Below are 25,250 nucleotides of genomic sequence, written 5' to 3'. Positions count from 1 at the left end.
GCTCTCTAAACCCAGTAAATCCCTTCCTCGCCTTCTCTACAGTTTCCGCGTCCTTCCTATAATGAGGCGACCAGGAGTGAACACAACGTTACCTCGCTTCGACAAGCCTTGGACCTGGAAGGGGTGCAAACACCCTCACCTCCCCAACGCCCGGGTGGAGTGATCGAGGGTAACGTGCGGGGGGCAACAAGTGGTTAAGAAGGTAGGTGCATCAGCCTTTATTGAAAGAGATTTCAGCGACATTTCGCTCCAGTTGAACAGTGTCCTGGTGAGACCGCGCCTGGAATATCACGTAAAGGTCTAGTCTCCCTACCCAAAGAAGCATAGACGTGGCAGAGGGAGTGCAGGAGGAAGGGCCTCTTACGCCAATAATACAGGGCACCACAGAGACTCTCCATGGAATATTGTGTACTGGTCTGACCTTCTGACTCAGCAGAGGGCGGTATGGTCCTCCGACTCAACAGGGGGCACTCTGGTCTTCGCACTCAACGAGAGGCGCTCTGGTCTTCCCACTCAACAGGGGGCGCACTGGCCCTCTGACTCAATGAGGGGCAGACTTGTAGGGAGGGCAGCAAAGACTCCTGAGGAATAACTTCCCCAGACAGAACAAATTCTTAGGGTGATCTCCTTGACAGTGCCCAGATCCAGGGAATGAAGGGGCCACTTGGGACAGAGATGGGGGAGAAACCCCTTCCCCCAGAGAGGAGCGAAGGTCAAGAATTCTCTCCCGCCCTCCAGATGTCAGGGGAATGGAGGGAGAGAGGAAAGGTGGCGCAGACATGGTGGGGTCAAATGGGAAGGCAGGAACGTGGAAGGGTGAATTATCCCCTCGCACAGAAATAGACCCTCAATTTCAGGTCTCTTTCTTGGATTGGGGAGGGGTACAGGGTGACAGCTCACTCCAATTTTCTCGGACACTCTGCTTTACCTGGGCCAGCCGCTCAATGTGAGAGGAGGGGGGCATCAGACAGATTACAGAGCTGGAGGGGAAAGGGGAGGGGGAGGAGGGTGCAGAGGCGTGTGGAGGAGAAGAAGGAAGAGGCCCAGGATGGTGGTCTTGGGGAGGTGGGTGTGGAGAACAGTTCGGAGAGGGCGGAAACATCGGACCTGGGATCAGACTGTGTTCAGAGACAGGCGCCCAGCCGAGTGTGAGGGTGAGGGGGTCCTGCGGCCTCGCACTGGGGGGGGGGGTGGGAGGAGGAGCGAGGGCAAGCGGTCAGTACATGAGCTGGTACAGCAGGTTGGTGGCGTCCGGCAGCAAGGCCACGGAGCTGTCCGGCCGCCCTTCCCCCCCTTCCCGGCCGTCCGCGCAAAGCGCCACAATCCGCATGCCTGGGATCACCCCCTCCGACCTCTCCCCCTCCCCCGCCAGCTCAGCGTTGCCCTCAAACTCCTCCTCTGACTGCAGGGCTTTGCTGGACGCCTCCTGTGGCACGTTGGCTGAGCTGTGGGGGGGGGGGGGGAAGAGGGGAGGGGAGGGATTAGTTTGGGGTAAAGATCAGGTGTGGGGCAGATGAATGGGTGGGATGGGGGGGGAAAAGAAAATGAAACACAGAATTAAATTAGATCCAAGAGAAGCTCACCCTCCCCACCAGTCCTTTTCCCCTCAGGGACCCTCAAGAATGGGGGAAAGGACCCACCTCGAACCTCACTATCACAACATCCAGGCAAAGTTTGAGTGTGTGGGAGGACGAGGAGTGAGCAGGGTTTGAGGACTGGAGGGTAGGGGGTGGGTTTGAGCAAAGAGACGGATGGGATGAGGGAGGACGAGAGACTGGGAGTGAAAGGCAGCGGGGAACGGAAGGGGACAGGATGGTGGGGCTGAGCTGCTCACAGAAGATGGGGTTGGGGTGAAGGGGGTGTGAGATGTTGAGAAGTGGGGAGACTGGAGACTGTGAGTGGGGAAATCCTTGGGAAAGAGTGGAAACGGAGAGATGGGGGTCAGGGACTGGGGAAGCGGGAGACAAGCTGTGACGAATATCTGATTAGGAATGGGGTGGGGAGGAGAGAACGGGACAAGGTATGGGGGGGAGGGGAGGAGAGAGTGCAGGAGGTGCGTGAGGAGCCGGGGGGGGGGGGGGTGAATCTGAGGAATTCATCGCCACAGACGGCTGTGGAGGTCGAGTCATTGGGCATATTTGAAGCAGAGGTTGACAGGTTTTTGATTAGCCAGGGTGTAAAGGTTATGGGGAGGAGGGAGGAGAATGGGATTGAGAGGGAAAATGTATCAGCCACTGTGTTGCCCTAAGGCATTTATTTAGCTTTATATTACATTTTCGCTTTAGTAATTCGTTTGTAATTATTTTCTAGTTAAAGTTACGGTTGTTGAAAGTAAAGTCGTTGTCTATGATGTATCGCGGCATGCGATGATGTCACACCCGGTTTTGCCGCGTCTTGTGGGTTTGGAGAAATGGGAAGGAGGGGGCTTGTGTGTGCAGGATCGGCGTGAGAAAAGTTTTCATTCTACGCACTAAGAAACATCATAGAAGCAATGCCTTTTCACCATACGTTAATGTGGAAGAGTGAACAGTAAACGGTTACTCTTACTGCAATCGTACCCTCATTGACTACGGTTTACCTCGGTGTTTAGTTCAGAGTTCTTACACCTGTACGAGAACACTACAGCCACAATGGAACAAGAAGCAGACTCGATGGGCCAAAGGGCCTAATTCTGCTCCTATATCTCACAGTCGTGTGGTCTACATTCTCATGGGTGGGTAGAGAGGAAGGGAGCAGGTGGTAGAAGGTTCACCACCCCAAGAAGTGTTGTGGACTGAACTGGCTATGAATTACATACGCCCCCACCCTCAGCCCCATCTCATCGACATGACTACCCAACCCCACACCCCAATTTCTTCCCTGCCCGTCAACCCCACACCACCCCACACACCCAACTCTCCCACTCCTCCTCACCGTCTGCCACCCCGCCTCTCCCTCCCTTGACGCCCCTCACACCAGCACCCACCTCCTGCCACCCCACCTCTCCCTCCCTCGACACCAGCACCCACCTTCTGCCACCCCACCTCTCCCTCTCTCACACCAGTACCCACCTTCTGCCACCCCACCTCTCCCTCCCTCGACACCAGCACCCACCTTCTGTCACCCCACCTCTCCCTCCCTCACACCAGTACCCACCTTCTGTCACCCCACCTCTCCCTCCCTCACACCAGCACCCACCTTCTGCCACCCCACCTCTCCCTCCCTCGACGCCCCTCACACCAGCACCCACCTTCTGTCACCCCACCTCTCCCTCCCTCACACCAGCACCAGCACCCACCTCCTGCCACCCCGCCTCTCCCTCCCTTGACGCCCCTCACACCAGCACCCACCTCCTGCCACCACACCTCTCCCTCTCTCACACCAGCACCCACCTTCTGCCACCCCACCTCTCCCTCCCTCGACACCAGCACGCACCTTCTGTCACCCCACCTCTCCCTCCCTCACACCAGTACCCACCTTCTGTCACCCCACCTCTCCCTCCCTCACACCAGTACCCACCTTGTCACCCCACCTCTCCCTCCCTCACACCAGCACCCACCTTCTGCCACCCCACCTCTCCCTCCCTCGACGCCCCTCACACCAGCACCCACCTTCTGTCACCCCACCTCTCCCTCCCTCACACCAGCACCAGCACCCACCTCCTGCCACCCCGCCTCTCCCTCCCTTGACGCCCCTCACACCAGCACCCACCTCCTGCCACCCCACCTCTCCCTCTCTCACACCAGCACCCACCTTCTGCCACCCCACCTCTCCCTCCCTCGACACCAGCACGCACCTTCTGTCACCCCACCTCTCCCTCCCTCACACCAGTACCCACCTTCTGTCACCCCACCTCTCCCTCCCTCACACCAGCACCCACCTTCTGCCACCCCACCTCTCCCTCCCTCGACGCCCCTCACACCAGCACCCACCTTCTGTCACCCCACCTCTCCCTCCCTCACACCAGCACCCACCTTCTGTCACCCCACCTCTCCCTCCCTCACACCAGCACCCACCTCCTGTCACCCCACCTCTCCCTCCCTCACACCAGCACCCACCTTCTGTCACCCCACCTCTCCCTCCCTCGACGCCCCTCACACCAGCACCCACCTTCTGTCACCCCACCTCTCCCTCCCTCACACCAGCACCCACCTCCTGCCACCCCACCTCTCCCTCCCTCGACGCCCCTCACACCAGCACCCACCTCCTGCCACCCCACCTCTCCCTCCCTCACACCAGCACCCACCTTCTGCCACCCCACCTCTCCCTCCCTCGACGCCCCTCACACCAGCACCCACCTCCTGCCACCCCACCTCTCCCTCCCTCACACCAGCACCCACCTCCTGCCACCCCGCCTCTCCCTCCCTCACACCAGCACCCACCTCCTGCCACCCCACCTCTCCCTCCCTCACACAAGCACCCACCTCCTGCCACCCCACCTCTCCCTCCCTCACACCAGCACCCACATCCTGCCACCCCACCTCTCCCTCTCTCACAGCAGTACCCACCTCCTGTCATCCCACCTCTCCCTCCCTTGATGCCCCTCACACCAGCACCCACCTCCTGCCACCCCACCTCTCCCTCCCTCACACCAGCACCCACCTCCTGCCACCCCACCTCTCCCTCCCTCACACCAGCACCCACCTCCTGTCACCCCACCTCTCCCTCCCTCACACCAGCACCCACCTCCTGCCACCCCCACCTCTCCCTCCCTCACACCAGCACCCACCTCCTGCCACCCCACCTCTCCCTCCCTCACACCAGCACCCACCTCCTGCCACCCCACCTCTCCCTCCCTCACACCAGCACCCACCTCCTGCCACCCCACCTCTCCCTCCCTCACACCAGCACCCACCTCCTGTCACCCCACCTCTCCCTCCCTCACACCAGCACCCACCTCCTGCCACCCCACCTCTCCCTCCCACACACCAGCACCCACCTCCTGCCACCCCACCTCTCCCTCCCTCACACCAGCACCCACCTCCTGCCACCCCACCTCTCCCTCCCTCACACCAGCACCCACCTCCTGCCACCCCACCTCTCCCTCCCTCACACCAGCACCCACCTCCTGCCACCCCACCTCTCCCTCCCTCACACCAGCACCCACCTCCTGCCACCCCCACCTCTCCCTCCCTCACACCAGCACCCACCTCCTGCCACCCCCACCTCTCCCTCCCTCACACCAGCACCCACCTCCTGCCACCCCACCTCTCCCTCCCTCACACCAGCACCCACCTCCTGCCACCCCCACCTCTCCCTCCCTTGACGCCCCTCACACCAGCACCCACCTCCTGTCACCCCACCTCTCCCTCCCTCACAGCAGTACCCACCTTCTGTCACCCCACCTCTCCCTCCCTCACACCAGCACCCACCTCCTGCCACCCCCACCTCTCCCTCCCTCACACCAGCACCCACCTCCTGACACCCCACCTCTCCCTCCCTTGACGCCCCTCACACCAGCACCCACCTCCTGTCACCCCACCTCTCCCTCCCTCACAGCAGTACCCACCTTCTGTCACCCCACCTCTCCCTCCCTCACACCAGCACCCACCTCCTGTCACCCCCACCTCTCCCTCCCTCACACCAGCACCCACCTCCTGTCACCCCACCTCTCCCTCCCTCACACCAGCACCCACCTCCTGTCACCCCACCTCTCCCTCCCTCACACCAGCTCCCACCTCCTGACACCCCAACTCTCCCTCCCCTCACACCAGCACCCACCTCCTGACACCCCAACTCTCCCTCCCTCACACCAGCACCCACCTTCTGCCACCCCACCTCTCCCTCCCTCACACCAGCACCCACGTCCTGTCACCCCGCCTCTCCCTCCCTCACAGCAGTACCCACCTTCTGTCACCCCACCTCTCCCTCCCTCACACCAGCACCCACCTCCTGCCACCCCACCTCTCCCTCCCTCACACCAGCACCCACCTTCTGTCACCCCACCTCTCCCTCCCTCACACCAGCACCCACCTCCTGTCACCCCACCTCTCCCTCCCTCACACCAGCACCCACCTCCTGCCACCCCACCTCTCCCTCCCTCACACCAGCACCCACCTCCTGCCACCCCACCTCTCCCTCCCTCACACCAGCACCCACCTCCTGCCACCCCACCTCTCCCTCCCTCACACCAGCACCCACCTCCTATCACCCCGCCTCTCCCTCCCTCACACCAGCACCCACCTCCTGCCACCCCACCTCTCCCTCCCTCACACCAGCACCCACCTGCTGCCACCCCACCTCTCCCTCCCTTGACGCCCCTCACACCAGCACCCACCTCCTGTCACCCCACCTCTCCCTCCCTCACACCAGCACCCACCTCCTGTCACCCCACCTCTCCCTCCCTCACACCAGCACCCACCTCCTGCCACCCCCACCTCTCCCTCCCTCACACCAGCACCCACCTTCTGTCACCCCACCTCTCCCTCCCTCACACCAGCACCCACCTCCTGCCACCCCCACCTCTCCCTCCCTCACACCAGCACCCACCTCCTGCCACCCCACCTCTCCCTCCCTCACACCAGCACCCACCTTCTGTCACCCCACCTCTCCCTCCCTCACACCAGCACCCACCTCCTGCCACCCCACCTCTCCCTCCCTCACACCAGCACCCACCTTCTGTCACCCCACCTCTCCCTCCCTCACACCAGCACCCACCTCCTGCCACCCCGCCTCTCCCTCCCTCACACCAGCACCCACCTCCTGTCACCCCCACCTCTCCCTCCCTCACACCAGCACCCACCTCCTGCCACCCCACCTCTCCCTCCCTCACACCAGCACCCACCTTCTGTCACCCCACCTCTCCCTCCCTCGACACCCCCCTCACACCAGCACCCACCTCCTGCCACCCCGCCTCTCCCTCCCTCACACCAGCACCCACCTCCTGCCACCCCCGCCTCTCCCTCCCTCACACCAGCACCCACCTTCTGTCACCCCACCTCTCCCTCCCTCACACCAGCACCCACCTCCTGCCACCCCCGCCTCTCCCTCCCTCGACACCCCTCACACCAGCACCCACCTGCCGCCAACCGGCTGCTGCCCCTCCGGCCTCTGCGGCTCGGCCACTGGCGGCCGCAGCATGTTCTGATTGGCCAGCAGGTCGACCTTCGCCCTCAGGCACTTGCATTTGTCCTCCATGGAGTTCAAGTCGGCCTCGATGGCATCCAGGCGCAGGCAGAGGGTCTTGCTGGCAGAGTAGAGGAGGGCCTGGGGGAGGCGAGATGGAGGGGTAGAAGTGAGATGAGGGACGGAGAGGGAGGGAGACTGGTGCAGAGTTGAGTGAGGAGAGACCGAGTCCACTGTGAACTTTGACCCCAGAGTCCGTCTGTCACCTTTCACTGTGAGGCAGAGAGCATCGAAAGGCCCTTCAGCCCATCTTCTCTATGCCGACCAGCGTGCCCCGTCTACACAAACCGCACTTGCCTGCATCAATTCCATACCCCTCATTCTAACACCCGCTCGACGTCTCAGAAATAATGTCCGTGTTCCTGCCCCCACCACCTCCTCTGGCAGCTCATTCCGGATCCCAACAACTGCCTGAGGAATTTATCCATCAGATCCCATTAAAGCTCCTCTCTCTCACCTCAAACCCATGCTCTCTGGTTTAAGCACCCTTACGACAGGAAGCAGGCACTTTTCTCTTTACAGCTCTTGTGATTTTATACTTAAACCATGATAAGGTGTTGTAGCTCCAGGAAAAACAGTCCCAGCCCTCCAATCCTGGTAATGTCCCCATTGGTCTTTTCTGCACCCTCTGCCAGTTTAATGAAGCCAGGGGACCAGAACTGCACACAGGACTCCAGGTGGGGCGGACGTGTGTTTGGGATTCACCACTGACTGTGAACTTGGCCGATGCAAGAGAGCGTCCTTGTTAAGGTAAGCATTGGAAAGTTTAGGGGAGATGTCAGAGGTAGGAATCTCACGTGGATAGGGTGGTGAAGAAAGCTTTTGGTATGCTGGCCTTTATAAATCAGAGCATTGGGTTCAGGAGTTGGGATATAATGTCAAAATTGTACAAGGCATTGGTGAGGCCAAGTTTGGAGTATTGTGTACGGTTCTGGTCACCGAATTATAGCAAAGATGTCAACAAAATAGAGAGAGTACAGAGGAGATTTATTAGAATGTTACCTGGGTTTCAGCACCTAAGTTACAGGGAAAGGTTGAACAAGTTAGGTCTTTATTCTTTGGAGCGTAGAAGGTTGAGGGGGGACTTGATAGAGGTATTTAAAATTATGAGGGGGATAGATAGAGTTGACGTGGATAGGCTTTTCCCATTGAGAGTAGGGGAGATTCAAACAAGAGGACATGAGTTGAGAGTTAAGGGGCAAAAGTTTAAGGGTAACACGAGAGGGGAATTTCTTTACTCAGAGAGTGGTAGCTGTGTGGAACGAGCTTCCAGTAGAAGTGGTAGAGGCAGGTTCAATTTTGTCATTTAAAAAAAAATTGTATAGGTATATGGACAGGAAGGGAATAGAGGGTTATGGGCTGAGTGCAGGTCAGTGGGACTAGCACTCGGTATGAACTAGAAGGGCCGAGATGGCCTGTTTCCGTGCTGTAAATTGATATATGGTTATATGTAGGGTTTTTTCTTTGACACAGGGAGTGTTTGCTGCCCTGCAGTGCACTGTGGGGGGTGGGGATGAAGGCTGACAGGCAAGCACCATTAAAAGACACGACAGTGTCTCCACACTCTTCAAAGTTTGCTCAGAATGGAGACACCAGCAAAGCCCTTGCCAGCCTTCCACAGACGCACAATGAAGAGTACCCTGTGGCTGGATCAGAACCTGCAGAAACGCTGGTGCTCAGAAAGGGGAGGTGCTGAACACAACCCAGTCTATTACAAACCACGGCGGCAATTTACAAGGAGCATGGCCAGAACTCACCAACCAAGACCTCCACCATGCCCCTCTTCCCACTACCACCATCAGGCAGGAGCGACAGGAACCTTGGCTCCCACAACATCAGGTTCAGGAAGTTATTACCCGATAAACGTCAGGCTGCTGAACCAGCATGGGTAACTTCACTCACAACTGCCCCGAACTGTTTCTGCCATCTGCAGACTCACTTTCAATGACTTCCTCACAACTGGTATTCTCAGTATTCTTGTGTTTGCACGGTTTATCTTCTTTTGCCCGCCTTTCATTATGTATAGTTCCTTATAAATTCTATGGTATTTTCTTCCCTGTAAATGCACGCAAGAAAATGCATCTGAAAGCAGTAGACGGTAACGTCATCATACTTTGGCAATAAGTTTACTCTGAACAATAGGACTGAGGTGGAGGTAAGTGGAGGGTTCGGACTGTGCAGGGAGAGTCCGATTGTTCACGGAGGAGGTTGGTATCGATCCGCACAACATCTCGGGCTGAAAGGCCTCTACTGTTCCATGTACCCCTTCATCTGGGGGGGGGGGGGGGGGGTGTCAGTAACTGTGAACCTTGACCCCGGGAGTACCCAGCTCACCATAACCTTTGACCCGAAGGCGGGAAGGAACACCTCTCGCCGCAGGCTTTGTTCCTGACTGTTCGAACTGAAGCGCGCTGGAGGCCGAAGGAGACGGCCTGCCCTGGGGTTGGGGGGTTGTTTACGTGCGTGGGTGGGGGGAGGGGGCAAGGCTTTGCACTTGCTGCTCAGTGCATTCGGTTTTGTTGTGTTCAGCGACGTTCTGGACGTGCGACGCCAGCAGCAGAACGCGTGGCAAACCCTCCCGGGTGGTCATATTGAGGGATATCTGGCCGAGGGGCGGGTGGGTTTGGACAGTTTCCCCTGACCGGGGGCACCATCTCAGAATAAGGGGTCATGCTGGGGGGGGGGGGGTGTTATTAAGGTGAACCTCTGGAATTCGCAGAGGGAGGACAGTCGCAGAGTTTTGGGTGTGAAGGGAACGTTGGGAGTCGGGGTTAGTGCAGGGAAGAGGTGGCAAGCTTTTCTCAGAGCCAGGGGTGCTGGTTGGGTGGTCACAAGGGAGACGGTGACGGCGGTGGGATTCACAGAGCCCTGGGATACAGGACGGAGCTTCGGATGAGTTAAGCAGAAATCACATCAGGAGTCTTGTTCCCCAAGACTCTCGTGAAGGGTCAGAAAATCCAGTGCTTGACATATTCCCCCACCAAGCCCGTTCCTGGTGTCCTGAGCACAACAGCGACCTTTAAGGAGAACGTATGCCAGCCACACGCTTGCCCCCCCCTTAGGAATGGCTCGTCCCCGTACCTGAATGCTATCCTCTCCTTCCTCGGTCTCCGCTTGAGGCACCTCCACTCTGCGGCGTTTCCCACTGGGACTGGCATCGTCCCGATCGTCTGAGTGGGAGCTTTGTAGGGTACCTGTTGGGGGTGAGAGGAGACGGTGACTGTCGAGGCAGGATCTGAGGGAAATCAGCAGGGATTTACAATGTACAGGCAAATACATACTGGGATTTATAGATTTATACACATTTTATTCAATATCCGTACTTTAACCTCTCATTTCATTTTTTAAATGATTATTTATCCTTCATAGGGAATTATATAAAAGATGAAGATAGACAAACCCTGACAAACACACCACAGTAAATTCCCTGGATGGACTTTACCATCCATTTGGGAAAAGCCTAGACAAGTGGACTGACAGAAAATGGTCTGGAACTAGCGTCGTGTTCAGTGGGAAGAGAAGGGATCAAATGGCAATCTGCACAGCAGGAGGGAGTCGGTTTGGGATTGTGGACGGTGGGAGTGAATGGGAAGAGGTAGGGTCTGTTGGGATTGTGTACTGTGGGAGTGAATGGGAAGGGGTGGGGTCTGTTCGGATTGCGTACGGTGGGAGTGAATGGGAAGGGGTGGGGTCTGTTGGGATTGTGTACGGTGGGAGTGAATGGGAAGGGGTGGGGTCCATTGGGATTGTGTACGGTGGGAGTGAATGGGAAGGGGTGGCATCCATTGGGATTGTGTACGGTGGGGAAAGATCAGGAAGGGTGGGGGTCTGTTGGGATTGTGTACGGTGGGAGTGAATGGGAAGGGGTGGGGTGCATTGGGATTGTGTGTGGTGGGAGTGAGTGGGAAGGGATGTTGTCCATTGGGATTGTGTACGGTGGGAGTGCATGGGAAGGGGTGGGGTCCATTGGGATTGTGTACGGTGGGAGTGAGTGGGAAGGGGTGGGGTTCATTGGCATTGTGTATGGTGGGAGTGAGTGGGAAGGGATGTTGTCCATTGGGATTGTGGACGGTGGGAGTGAATGGGAAGGGGTGGGGTCCATTGGGATTGTGTACGGTGGGAGTGAATGGGAAGGGGTGGGGTCCATTGGGATTGTGTATGGTGGGAGTGAATGGGAAGGGGTGGGGTCCATTGGGAGTGTGTACGGTGGGAGTGAATGGGAAGGGGTGGGGTCCATTGGGATTGTGTACGGTGGGAGTGAATGGGAAGGGGTGGGGTCCATTGGGAGTGTGTACGGTGGGAGTGAATGGGAAGGGGTGGGGTCCATTGGGATTGTGTACGGTGGGAGTGAATGGGAAGGGGTGGGGTCCATTGGGATTGTGGGCGGTGGGAGTGAATGGGAAGGGATGGTGTCCATGGGATTGTGTACGGTGGGAGTGAATGGGAAGGGGTGGGGTTCATTGGGATTGTCTACGGTGGGAGTGAATGGGAAGGGGTGGGGTTCATTGGGATTGTGTACGGTGGGAGTGAATGGGAAGGGGTGGGGTCTGTTGGGATTGTGTGCGGTGGGAGTGAATGGGAAGGGGTGGGGTCCATTGGGATTGTGTACAGTGGGAGTGAATGGGAAGGGGTGTGTCCATTGGGATTGTGTACGGTGGGAGTGAATGGGAAGGGGTGGGGTGCATTGGGATTGTGTACGGTGGGAGTGAGTGGGAAGGGGTGGGGTCCATTGGGATTGTGTACGGTGGGAGTGAATGGGAAGGGGTGGGGTCCATTGGGATTGTGTACGGTGGGAGTGAATGGGAAGGGGTGGGGTGCATTGGGATTGTGTATGGTGGGAGTGAATGGGAAGGGGTGGGGTGCATTGGGATTGTGTATGGTGGGAGTGAGTGGGAAGGGATGTTGTCCATTGGGATTGTGGACAGAGGGAGTGAATGGGAAGGGGTGGGGTGCATTGGGATTGTGTATGGTGGGAGTGAGTGGGAAGGGATGTTGTCCATTGGGATTGTGGACAGTGGGAGTGAGTGGGAAGGGGTGGGGTCCATTGGGATTGTGTACGGTGGGAGTGAGTGGGAAGGGGTGTGGTCCATTGGGACTGTGTATGATGGGGAAAGATCAGGAGGGGTGGGGGTCTGTTGGGATTGTGTATGGTGGGAGTGAGTGGGAAGGGATGTTGTCCATTGGGATTGTGGACAGTGGGAGTGAGTGGGAAGGGGTGGGGTCCATTGGGACTGTGTACGATGGGGAAAGATCAGGAGGGGTGGGGGTCTGTTGGGATTGTGTATGGTGGGAGTGAATGGGAAGGGATGTTGTCCATTGGGATTGTGGACAGTGGGAGTGAGTGGGAAGGGGTGGGGTCCATTGGGACTGTGTACGATGGGGAAAGATCAGGAGGGGTGGGGGTCTGTTGGGATTGTGTATGGTGGGAGTGAATGGGAAGGGATGTTGTCCATTGGGATTGTGGACAGTGGGAGTGAATAGGAAGGGGTGGGGTTTGTTGGGATTGTGGACAGTGGGAGTGAGTGGGAAGGGGTGGGGTCCATTGGGATTGTGTACGGTGGGAGTGAATGGGAAGGGGTGGGGTCTGTTGGGATTGTGGACAGTGGGAGTGAATGGGAAGGGATGTTGTCCATTGGGATTGTGGACAGTGGGAGTGAGTGGGAAGGGGTGGGGTCCATTGGGACTGTGTACGATGGGGAAAGATCAGGAGGGGTGGGGGTCTGTTGGGATTGTGTATGGTGGGAGTGAATGGGAAGGGATGTTGTCCATTGGGATTGTGGACAGTGGGAGTGAATGGGAAGGGGTGGGGTTTGTTGGGATTGTGGACAGTGGGAGTGAGTGGGAAGGGGTGGGGTCCATTGGGATTGTGTACGGTGGGAGTGAATGGGAAGGGGTGGGGTCTGTTGGGATTGTGGACAGTGGGAGTGAATGGGAAGGGGTGAGGTCCATTGGGATTTTGTATGGTGGGAGTGAATGGGAAGGGGTGGGGTCCATTGGGAGTGTATACGGTGGGAGTGAGTGGGAAGGGGTGGGGTCCATTGGGATTGTGTACGGTGGGAGTGAATGGGAAGGGGTGGGGTCCATTGGGATTGTGGACAGTGGGAGTGAATGGGAAGGGGTGGGGTCTGTTGGGATTGTGGACAGTGGGAGTGAATGGGAAGGGATGTTGTCCATTGGGATTGTGAACAGTGGGAATGAATGGGAAGGGGTGGGGTGCATTGGGATTGTGGACAGTGGGAGTGAATGGGAAGGGGTGGGGTCCATTGGGATTGTGGACAGTGGGAGTGAATAGGAAGGGGTGGGGTTTGTTGGGATTGTGGACAGTGGGAGTGAGTGGGAAGGGGTGGGGTGCATTGGGATTGTGTACGGTGGGAGTGAGTGGGAAGGGGTGGGGTCCATTGGGACTGTGTACGATGGGGAAAGATCAGGAGGGGTGGGGGTCTGTTGGGATTGTGTACGGTGAGGAAAGATCGGGAAGAGTGGTGGTCTGTTATCGTGTATAGTAACAGTGTGTGCGTGAGCACAGGCTGACAGAGCAAACGCCGGCCGTCATGCCAAGCGCTCAGTCAGCACTGTCTAATCTCCTTTCTGCATGTCTACGGCCCTTCCCTCTGCCGCGAGATAAAGCCGGCCACTTGTCCTTTCTCAGCAAAAGTGGAAAAACGAAGAGTCAGCTGATATGGTCCTCCCGGGCTATCCAAGGTACAAAGGGCAACAGCAGATAAGATGTTTCTAAATCAGCTGAAGGCTGTCATAAATGGCAGATAATCGTTTAATAAAAGATGTCTGGGAGCTCGGAAGCCGCCAAGTTGCCCAGGAACGTGAAACCTGGCCCACAAAGTTTGCACTGACGGTTTTAAGCAAGGGTGGGATGGGGGGAGCTGACTCTGCTCTCCACAAACACAAAATCAGAAACTGCTTTTGCTGCAAACCAACTCATTAATGGGGGGGCAATGCACCCTAAACTCAGACAACCTCTGAGGGGAGGGCAAAGGTTAGAGTTTGAGGCAACAACCTTTACATCTTTTCCTGACGGCAGTGCTGTTCCTATGCCAGGGAGCAGCCACCATCTCCTTCTCCACCCCCCTCCGGAATCCCCTCCCCCGCTCTGGCGGGATCGGGTGGAGTTTGCACGTTCTCCCTGTGACCCTGGGGGCTCCAGTTCACCCCCACCTCCCAGAGAAGCACTGGTCGGTGGGTTAACGGCTCAGTGTGTGGGTGGGAGGTGGAATCTGCGGTGGGGGGTAATGTAACGAGGTCAGCATTGGACTGGTGTAACGGTGTGGTTGATGGTCAGCACCGACTCAATGGGCTGAAGGGTCTCGGCCTGTGGTGGTCGGGTTCTGTGACTCCCTTCTGAAAGTTATAATTTAATCCAGATCTGTAGGCGTGTGGCCTAGTGGATAAGGCATCGGTCTAGTGATCTGAAGGTCACTGGTTTGAGCCTCAGCCGAGGCAGCTTGTTGTGTCCTTGAGCAAGGCACTTAACAACACATTGCTCTGCGACGACACTGGTGCCAAGCTGTATGGGTCCTGATGCCCTTCCCTTGGCCAACATCGGTGGCGTGGAGAGGGGAAGGCCTGCAGCTTGGGCAACTGCCGGTCTCCCACACAACCCTGCCCAGACCTGCACCCTGGAAACTTTCCAAGGCGCAAATCCATGGTCTCACGAGACCTATAAATAATCCAGATCCACTCCTCCCCTCGCTGTCGTGCACCCAGACCGAAAGGCCAAATGTTATCACTGGGACTTCATTCCCCCCGAAGCAACGGACAGGAGGGGTGTCGATCAGGTGGGTGGTCTCAGTATCCAGGGTAGGGGAGTCTAAAACTAGAGACGAGGTGAGAGGTTTCCACGCAGGGTGGAGCGAGCTGCCGGAAGAAGTGGTGGAGGAGGATAGAATGACTACGTTTACAAGGCATTTTGATACGCTCATGGATAGAGGGTTACAGGGAAAGATACAGGCAGATGGGACGAGCTCAGGGGGCGGGGGGCTACTGGGTGAGCATGGACGAGATGGGCCGAAGGGCCGGTTTGTACGTTGCACAACTCTGCAGCTCCATCTGTCCGCGTTCTCGAGTCGTACCACAGTGATGGCAGCCACTCCACCCCCTCCGACATACCACCCTCTCGCCCCCCCTTTCACCATTCAGGACCTCCTGCGCTCTGAAAGCAACAGCCCCTCTCTGCAGCTGCGTCATCACCCTATGTTTTGAGGGTCACCAGGCCAAGGTGGGGTAAGGGGAGCCCCACCAGACTGTGCGGGGTGGGGGGAGGGGGCAGCACGTACCGTCGGAGTCCGATGCGAATTGCCGCACTGCGATCTCCACCATCTCTGCGAGCGGTTGCTCTGCCATGTCGGGGCTGGGAGCCAGGACTCGCCGCTCAGGGGGATCCAGGCTGCGGCAGACAGAACGAAGATAAGCTGGGAAACCAGTTCCTCCAGACGTCCTTTCCCCACCCCCCCACAGAACCACGCTGGTCTCATCTTCCCCTCTCCCGCTCCCATCCCTCTCCAATATATCCAGCGACCTACCATCCAACAGAGATCTCTGCCCCCATCTTGAAACAGTGTCTCCCCGCCCCCCGGATCTAAATTCCACCTCCCCCAGCAGGGGAGACACCAGTTCAGCATCTCCCCCATCAAGCCTTGCCACAGAATCGGTAAGATCCCTCTCGCTCCCCTACACCCCCAAAGAGAGTGGGCCCAGCCTGCCCATCCTTTCCCAGTGACGGAGGCCCTTTCCCCCGAGCTACAGACCCAGTGAACCCTCTCTGCATCACCCCCGGTGCTTGAAACTCTCTTGCAGAAGTGTGGAACACAGCACTGCGCACAAGTCCCGAGTGGAAGCGCACTGTCAGCCCATGAATGAGGGAACTGGATTGCCTCGAGAGTCAGCAGGAACTCAATGGGCCGAATAGCCTCCTACGCCGGAAGAAAATATGGAAAATGCAGGAGCAGGAACAATGTTTCCGTGGCTGTGGGGGGTGTCACAGTCAGGACGAGGAATGAGGAAAAATTCCTCCTCCCGAACACCCCCCCCCCACTTACACAGGGAGGTGAATCATTGGAATTCCCTCACTTGGGAGAATTGAGCGCTGTGCTGGTCACCACACTGTAGACAAGGAGGGAATTGTAATGGGGCGGGCACAAAGGAGATTCCCCAAAGGGTTGCCTCCACTGGCGGAGTTTGGTTATGGGGAAAGATTGGACGGGACTGGAACCGCTCCTGGAGTGAAAGAGGCTGAGGGATTACCTTACCGTAAAGAGCACTTTAACAGGTTGCATCACTGTCTGGTACGGAGGGGCCAATACACGCAATCGGGGGAAAAATGCTGCAGACGAGAGGAACGCAAACTCAGCCAGCTCCATCATGGACACTAGCCTTCGGAGCTCTGAGGACACCTTCAAAAGTGGTGAAAAAGGCACAACAGCACCCTTCACCTCAAGCAGTTGAAGAAGTTTGGTGTGGGCCTCCAAATCCTAAGAACTTTCTACAGGGGCACAATTGAGAGCAGCCTGACTGGCTGCATCACTTCCTGGTATGGGAGCTGTACATTTGTTAATCGCTGGACTCTGCAGAGAGCGGTGCGGACAGCCCAGCACATCTGTAGTGAGTTCCCACTGTTCAGGACATTTACAAAGACAGGTGTGTGAAAAGGGCCCGGAGGATCATTGGGGAGCCGGGTCACCCCAACCACAAACTGTTCCAGCTGCCACCATCCGGGAAACGGTACCGCAGCATGAAAGCCAGGACCAACAGGCTCTGGGACAGCTTCTTCCACCAGGCCATCAGACTGCACAATTCATGCTGACGCAACTGTATTTCTATGTCATCTTGACTATCCTGTGGTACGTAATATTTATTTTAAACTTCTACAAATTGCATGTCTAGACAGAGATGTACAGTAAAGATTTTTACTCCTCATGTATGTGAAGGACCCAAGTAATAAAGTAAATTCAGTTCGAAAGGCGATGCCTCAGAAAGCCAGCATACATCATTAAGGACCCCCAGCACCCAGGACATGCCCTCGTCTCAGTACTACCATCAGGGAGGAGGAACAGGAGCCTGAAGGCTTTAAGAACAGCTTCTTCCCCATTGCCATCGGACTATGAACCAGCCCCTGGACTCTACCTCACCACTTCCTTCACACATTTACTGATATCACTCTGCAATGCTGGCGCAAAACAACATATCAGTGATAATAAACCTGATTGAGTAAGTAAGATTATCAGAGGCAGACAGGGTAGAGAAACAGAACTTTTTACCCAGGGTTCGGGTGTCAAAGACGAGAGGGGTAGGTTCGAGGTGGGGGAAGGAGTTTCTGAGGTAACTTTCTTTGTTACACTTACTGCGGTTCGCACGAAATCTGCCGCCTGGGAGGGGGGTGGTGGAATCAGAACTTACCCCTAAGAGGCAACTTAGACCGGGCACTTAAGTGGGCGAGGTGTAGAGGGACATGGAGGCAAATAGGATCAACGCAGGTGGGCCCTCTGCAACTGGATCCTCAACTCCCTCATTAGGAGACAGTGCGGATCGGTATTGATATTCGATACAGGTGCAGCTTATTCCCTGCTCCCTCTACACTCCTGACTGTGTGGCTAGACGCAGCTCAAACTGGTAAACCATTGCAGGCGGCGGCGAGGAGGTGTGCGGGAGTGAGATAGGTGAGTGGAGCTGCAACAATATCCTTGCAGCCATCGTCAGCAAGAGAAAGGACTGACTGTGGACTTTAGGACGGCGAGGTCGAGGGAACACATGCCAGTCCTCATCGGGGAGGGGAGGAGACGGCAGTGGAAAGCAGTTGAGCAGCTTCAAGTTCCTGAGCATCAACTTGTCAGAGGATCTATCCTGGGCCCAACACACTGATCCAAGGGGTGCACTGTCTGTCTGTGTGTGTACCTTGGTGGTGGGCTGTGCGTCATCACGGGCTCGTCCATGTTGGTTTCTCCTGAGGTCCCAGTTCCCTCCCACGTCCTAAAGGCACGCGGGTCAGCGTGGTAAACCACCTTTCCCCAGTGCGCAGGTGTAGGGGTAGAACTGGGGGGGTACAGTGGAGTTACCCCTCCACCCTCACCATTCCCAACATCCTTTGCTCCCTGCTGGATTTACACACTTGACAAATACAGTACTGTGCAAAGGTCTTATTTTTATAAATACACATGTATATGTGCCCAAGACCTTTGAACAATACTGCAGCTCCCTCCACCTTAATGACCCGACCTCCCACAAACCTGGGGGCAGCAGATTTCAGGGTTCACCATGTACAACACAGAAATTGGTGTTGGTATATGATTGTCACCTGCACTGAGGAGCACTTCACCATCCTTACGGAGCATTTCGTCACGCACAGTACAGGGAGTGGGGTTCTACACCACACAGACAGATGTTCTGTCTAGTTCCATCTACCTGCTCCAAGATCACATCCCTTTTCTCTCATCCAAACTTGAGAAACTGAGCTACAGAGAAAGGTTGAATAGGTTAGGACTTTATTCCCTGGAGCATAAAAGAATGAGGGGAGATTTGATAGAGGTATATAAAATTATAATGGGTATAGATAGAGTGAATTGCAAGCAGGCTTTTCCCACTGAGGCTAGGGGAGAAAAAAGACCAGAGGACTTGGGTTAAAGGTTAAGGGGGAAAAGTTTAAAGGGAACATTGGGGGGGGGGGGGCTTCTTCACACAGAGAGTGGTGGGAGTGTGGAATGAGCTGCCAGATGAAGTGGTGAATGCGGGCTCACTTTTAACATTGAAGAAAAGCTTGGACAGGTATATGGATGAGAGGGGTATGGAGGGATATGGTCCAGGTGCAGGTCAGTGGGACTAGGCAGAAAAATGGTTCGGCACAGCCAAGAAGGGCCAAAGGGCCTGTGTCTGTGCTGTACTGTTCTGTGGTTCTCTTCAGTGCTGCAATTCAGCCTGCACCTACCACTCCTATCCGGAAACTCTGAGCGAAGAAGTTCCCCCTCCGCTGAATATTTTACCTTTCACCCTGACCTCCAGACTCAGCCAAACTGAGGTGGAAAAGGCTACGTGCGTTCGCCGTAACTGTACCCCTGGTAGTCCTGGGATTCTCTTTCCAGGTAAAGAAAGCATTCAAAAAAGCACAGACGCACATTTTCGTGGGGTATTACTGAACGTCTGCCATGTCGGACATTGGTCGCCCTTGACCTCAGGGGCAGGACCCGCTGGACTCGCTCCATTTCCAGGATTCCTTCCCTACCCACCAGCTGTGCCCGAATCCCGGAACTCTCTAATGGACAGCATCTTCACCTAAGCGATGGGTGAACGCACGCAGGCTGGGTGAGACTTGAGACAGAGGTCAGTGGAGGGTCAAAGGGGAAATATTTAAGGGGAGTCTGAGGGGGGGATGCCTTCACGGAGGGTGAGGTGAGTGTGGGATGGACTGCCAGCGGAAATGGTGAATGTGGTTCAGTCCAACACACGTTTATTATCAAAGTACAACCTGGAGATTGGTCTCCTCGCAGGCAGCTGCAGAACAAAGGGACCCGAAGGAACCAAGAGAAAAAGATGGTCAAGCACCCAATGTGCAGGAAAAAGACAAATCATGTAAATAATAATAAACTCCAGCAATAGCTTGAGTCAGTCCCCAGTTCAGCGCAGAGTTGGGTAAACCTCACAGAGCAGCGAACTGAACCGGCCCAACCCTCGCCTCCGGCCCCGATGCCCCGACCTTTTCAACCTGGCCTGGTGCCTAAATCATCGTCCGAGCACAGAGTCCAGTCACCGCGATCCACTCTGGGGCTTGGACCCCGCCGCCTTGGTTTGGATGTACCCGATCTTTCGGATTTGGCCTGGCATGAAAATCATCCTACAAACTTTGTCATTACAGTTGAAATGTTTAAGACTGGTGCGGCTAGGCACGTGGATGAGAGGGACTTGGGGGGATGTGGTCTGAGAGCAGGCAGAAAATCGGGTTGGCGAGGACTGGCACGGAAAACCTGTCCCACCCGGACCAAAGCAGTCCGGAGATGCCAATCCGCCCACCGTTGAGGGGCAGTCAGGAGCGAACAGGAGGAGCCCAGACACCTGAAAATTGAACAAGGTGACCAGCGTGCTCGCTCCCTCGCTGCATTTGCAACATTTCCTGTTTTGCTCCACATTCCCAGAACCCTCTGCGTTTCAATTCTGAATGGCAGGCAGGGATACACAGACTGGAAAGGGCGTTGTGCGGGTACAGCTGGCGATCAGGCGAAGCTCTCCTTCTCGTACAAGAAGGATGGAGTATGTCTGCTAGGGGCCACATGGTTATACAGATTCGGAGTAAACACGTACATTTCCAGTCTCTGATTTTAAGGATCTGCTAACACCCGGCGGGGTGGGGGGAAGCATGGTGCAGAAAATGCTCACTGGGTCAATTCTGCTGGGAAACGGTTCAGTTCAGTCCACTCCCGGCCATTTTCACCTGGACCGTACAATCCTGTTCACCCCCTTTCACCACCCCCCATCTTCCTTGCAAGCACTCCCACACACTGCTCCCATCAGCTTTTGAGAAGACCTGCCCCACCCTCCAAAAGAAATAACTCTCATCCCTACTGTGAATTGTGAAACTCTGAGATTTATGTGATTATGGGGCTGCGGTTTACACAGCTTTCCTTCGTGTTGCTGATCGCCGGGCTGGGGTGTTGGTTCTTGTGCGAGGGAGGGGCAGGGTTTGGGATCTGATCTTCCTGTTGGTGTTTGTGTGCGAGGGAGGGGCAGGGTTTGGGATCTGATCTTCCTGTTGGTGTTTGTGTGCGAGGGAGGGACAGGGTTTGGGATCTGATCTTCCTGTTGGTGTTTGTGTGCGAGGGAGGGGCAGGGCTTGCAATCTGATCTTCCTGTTGGTTTGTGTGTGCGAGGGAGGGAGTGGGGGGGGGGGTTCTGGATTTCCGAGTTTGGTTTCTTTTTCCTTTTCTTGCTGGGAGGGGGAGGTGGGGGGGGGGGGGTTGATATCTTCTCCCGTGGCCTTTTCTGTATTTTCTGGCTATCTGGAGAAGACGGATATCAGAGTTGAACTGTACATGCAGACTTTGACAATAAAATTAACCTTTAAACGGGTGACCACTTTATTTTTATATTTAAACAGATTCTAGATTTACTCTCAAGAAGAAACAGCCTACTTGTCATAAGACTATGAAACGGTTCCCTGCTATGATAAGATGGACTCTCGACCTCACAATCTACCCTGTTATGACCTTGCACTACACTTTCTCTATAGCTGCTCCACTTTATTCTGCATTCAGTTTTACTTTGTTTTTCTGCACTGGGTAATCATCCGAACGGTACACAAGACGAGATTTTCACTGTATCCTAGCAGTACATGTGGCAATAATGTACCAATTTCATCTGTACATTCTCCCCGTGACATCATGGGTTTCCTTCCATGTTCCAAAGACATGCGGGTTAGAGGTAGCGGGCGGGTATTTGAGTGGGCGTACAGGTGGGCACGTGAGCGGGCATATCCTCAGATTCTATTGGTCTGAACAACCCATTTCACTCATGTGACAAGTAAAGCTAATCTTCAAAATTCAGTCAGGTTACACAAGCCCAGTTTGTCTGACGCTTTTTCGGGAGTCCAACCACCTATACCATTTGTTGCTCCATCAAACTTTCTCTGATCTGCTCCCAGATGATTACCACCCTTCCTTAACAGTCCTCAGTGCTCTGGCAATGGTCTCAGCCTCCCAACGCCAATTTCTAGGTACAAGCCGACAATGGATTACAATAGGCCTACAGACGGGGGACGTGGGTTTTGATTAAAGTTTGGCAGGGCGTCAGGAGAAGGAATTCACCAGGAGCGGTGGGTATGTGGAGCTCAAGGCCCAGGGCACAGGAGCAGACTGTACTTGGCAGGTTTCTGGATCAGCACATGCTCTGCTGCTACCTGGAATGCAGGAGGATGAGGTGGAATGTGTCCGGAATATACTGCTGGGAATTCAGGCTCCCATACTCCGCAGTGCCACGATACTGGCCTGATTCCAACCCCTAATGATGGAGCTGCTGTGATTTATCATCAAAAACCCAGGGATTAAGAAACAGGGATTTTTTCTTTCTTAATTTTTCTTTTCTTATATAGGGAAGTTAGGGGGGAGGGGTTAAGGGGAGGGGGGAAAGGGATATATACTTTTTTTTCCATACTTGTAATCACTTAAAAATGCAATTAAATAAAATTTATTTTTAAAAAAACCCAGGGATACAGACATCAACAGTACTTCAAAAAATGGGGGGGGGGGTTTGGGCATTCAAAGGGGGTGCATCTCTCCCTTGGCTCCCTGCGATTGGGGGGGCACACACATTCCTCCTCCACATCCAGGAGTGCACCCCACTTCCCATTCCACGAACCCATTAAAGACGGGCTTATGCCCTTCCCACCCCATCCATGCCCCTCTCTCCAAAAGCCCCATTAAAAAGTAAATACCCCCTCCATACCCTCATTAAAGGGAAAACACCCCCTCCACACCATTTAAAGGCACATCCCCCTCCACATCATTTAAAGCTACAACACCGCCTCCACACCTCCACTCCATTCCTCTAATAAAGTGAGGGTACCCCTCTTTCTTCCACGTGACCATCTCTTCTTCCCCCCCCCCCCCACCCCACCCCACCCCGCATGCGAGTCAAAATCTCAAGTCTCGCGAGCTCTCGTCTCCCGCAGGAGCCGCCCACCGACCTGTCCGTCAGTCGCAGGTGAGAAGCTCAGACGACAGGGGGCGGGACCCAAACCCGCTCTCCGCGCCGGCGTCCAATCAGGGTGGCCTACTCGCGCCCTTCCATTGGTCGACGCCTATGACTGACAGAGGATGCGGCCGTAACCGTTGGAGAGCACGGGAGGTTGCGAGGCCGCCCGGCGAAGGAAGAAACGAAACCGGCCCTTGGAAGTAGTCTTGCTGCTCAGTCTGCCGGCGGAATACCTTCTCAGTGTTTTCTTTGAGTACCTGTGTTCGGTAGAGAACTCTAGAGATAAAATGCTGGCTGAAAATTGGTCATTACCATCAGCGGCTTCACTCCACCTTTGTTGTACACTGAGTACCCCTGTCTGCCCCCAACAAAGATGGCGTCGACAGTCTTACTTCTAATTGGTTGGCGGTATGCCCCCGCTGCCCGAACCCAACCAATGGCTGCAGCCTCGCTTATCTGACGAACCAATGGATTGCTGCCTGTGGGCTTTCTCCCCCGTTAGAGGAGCCGTACATTCGCCAATCAGATAACTGGTTAGTTTATCTCTCGCTTCACCGGTGTGTTCTGCCCTGTGAGTGGTGGTGATGCTTTCTGTTGATAGTAGGCAGTGGCCAATCGGAGATAAGATTTAGTCAAGGGCCTCCTACTGTGTGGATTTTAATCTCTGATTGGATAGAAAAAGTCACGGAAAACTGTCAAGGTTGCCAATCAAAAGAACCATACGCTTTTCTCCATAACTATCAGCCAATCAAGTTTCAAGTGCGATGCTGCGTATCTGACGGTTCTCAGCAACCGCAAATCGCGCATTAATATCCCCTGCCCCCCCCCCCAACAATTAGTGCGTGTGACAATTATATTTCAGTTTGCACCCCTCTGAGGTGGACAATTCAGAGGCACACACGCCTTCAGGGTCAGGGAGCTAGGCGGTCCCAGGGGACAAATGCAAGATCACCTGTGTTGTGGTTAGACCCCTCTCTGGCAACTGTGGCCAAGCCGGTACTTCATAACAGTGCAAGTTCACGGCCAATACACTTTGGGACCATCTTTAGCAGCTTCATCAGTGGCCTGAAGGTCAGAACTGGTGACCTTCAGTGATGATTACACTATATCAGATTCAGATTTATTTATTGCACGTGCAAAGTTCTAAGTAAGTTTATTATCCTGAGATTAGATTTCTAACATCTGCATCAGAACCTACAGTGAAATGTGGCGTGTGCATTAACAGCCAACTCATCCAAGGATGTGCTGGGGGCAGCCCACAAGTGTTGCCGTGCGTTGGTTTGTGGTAAACCCAGCACGGCCGCAGTTCTCTGTGGAACAACACAAAACCCAACAGGGCAATAGCAGTTCCTCCCTCAACCTCACCCACGCACATACACCAGGACAGACATCTTTGCCTCTAATCTGCTATGGACTCTCAGACATTCCTCCACTTCCTGAGGGGATTCTCCTCCCATCTTAACTGAATTTTGCAGGAGCACCATTGAGAACGTCCTGACAAGCTGTATCTCCATCTGGTATGGGAGCAGTCGAGCATTGCCCCAGAAGTTCCTACAAAGGAATGTGAGAACGACTGAGAGAATCATAGGGATCTCCTTACCATCCGTAAGACACAGGAGCAGAATTAGGCCATTCAGCCCATCGAGTCTGCTCTGCCAAACCATCATGGCTGATCCCGGATCCCACTCAACTCCACACACCTGCCTTCTCGCCCTGTCCTTCGATGTCCTGAGCAATCAGGGATTTATCAACTTCCATTTTGAATATGTCCACAGACTTGGCCTCCACCGCAGTCTGTGGCAGAGCATTCCACAGATTTACTACTCTCCGGCTAGAAAAAATCCTCCTTTCCTCTGTTCTAAAAGGTCACCCCTCAATTTTGAGGCTGTGCGCTCCAGCTCTGGAAACATCCTCTCCTCATCCACCCTAATCCAGTCCTTTCAACATTTGGTAGGTTTCAGTGAGATTCCCCGCTTTCTTCTAAATGTGGGGGCATGTATCTGGGGCACTGCAGTCACAGGACCCTCAGTATTATTAAGGATCCCACCCGCCCATCCAGCATCCTCTTTGACTTTCTACCGTCAGGCAGGAGACTCCGATGCATAAAGACAAGAACGGTCAGGATGGGAAACAGTTTCTTCCCCCAAGCCATTCGGCCCCTGAACTCCCTGCTGTGTCACTGGTTAATCTGCTCTGCGCCCCACAATATTTAATTTATCCACTTTGTTTATTTATCCCTAATTTGTTCGTAGATTTAATTCTCTCCTACGTGATATGTGTGTGTTATGTGTACTACCCTGCTTTACACCCTGGTTCGGAGACGCACCTCGTTTGACAGTGTACGGTATATTTAATGACAATAAACAACCTGAAATGCTAATGGCGCTTCTTACTGACCCTGGGGAGAAAGATGCTGGCTGTCCACTCGGTCTATACTCCCTGCCACATCACATTTAAAATGT

At 55.2% G+C, this 25,250-nt stretch overlaps 1 protein-coding gene across 2 annotated transcripts; it reads right to left on the bottom strand.

Annotated features, from left to right (window-relative positions):
- Positions 1-203: 203 nt before the first annotated feature.
- Positions 204-23,191, bottom strand: LOC140716439 (protein BANP-like). Of its 2 annotated transcripts, none has more exons than XM_073029175.1 (5): positions 22,781-23,191; positions 15,396-15,505; positions 10,186-10,298; positions 6,998-7,185; positions 204-1,445 (listed from the first exon to the last, which is right to left on the bottom strand). In XM_073029175.1, the coding sequence occupies exons 2-5, from the start codon at positions 15,460-15,462 to the stop codon at positions 1,217-1,219; spliced, it is 597 nt and encodes a 198-aa protein (XP_072885276.1). In that variant the 5' UTR covers positions 15,463-15,505; positions 22,781-23,191; the 3' UTR covers positions 204-1,216. The 2 variants fall into 2 exon arrangements, with proteins under 2 accessions (XP_072885276.1, XP_072885277.1); XM_073029176.1 differs by having other exon boundaries at positions 23,101-23,175.
- Between the last annotated feature and the right edge of the window lie 2,059 nt (positions 23,192-25,250).

This window comes from Hemitrygon akajei, chromosome 25 (genome assembly GCF_048418815.1).
Source record: "Hemitrygon akajei chromosome 25, sHemAka1.3, whole genome shotgun sequence".
Lineage (NCBI taxonomy): Eukaryota > Metazoa > Chordata > Chondrichthyes > Myliobatiformes > Dasyatidae > Hemitrygon > Hemitrygon akajei.
The sequence above is the reverse complement of the archived record's forward strand: the minus strand, read 5'-3'. Positions and strand labels throughout refer to the sequence as shown.

Bases quoted from the DNA above. Each gene is read 5' to 3' on its own strand.
- LOC140716439 (XM_073029175.1), bottom strand. From the start codon at position 15,462: ATGGCAGAGCAACCGCTCGCAGAGATGGTGGAGATCGCAGTGCGGCAA. The intron at 10,299-15,395 runs GTACGTGCTGCC...CACCCCCAACAG, and splicing joins ATTCGCATCGGACTCCGACG to GTACCCTACAAAGCTCCCAC. The intron at 1,446-6,997 runs GTGGGTGCTGGT...CCCCCCCCACAG, and splicing joins CAGCAGCCGGTTGGCGGCAG to CTCAGCCAACGTGCCACAGG.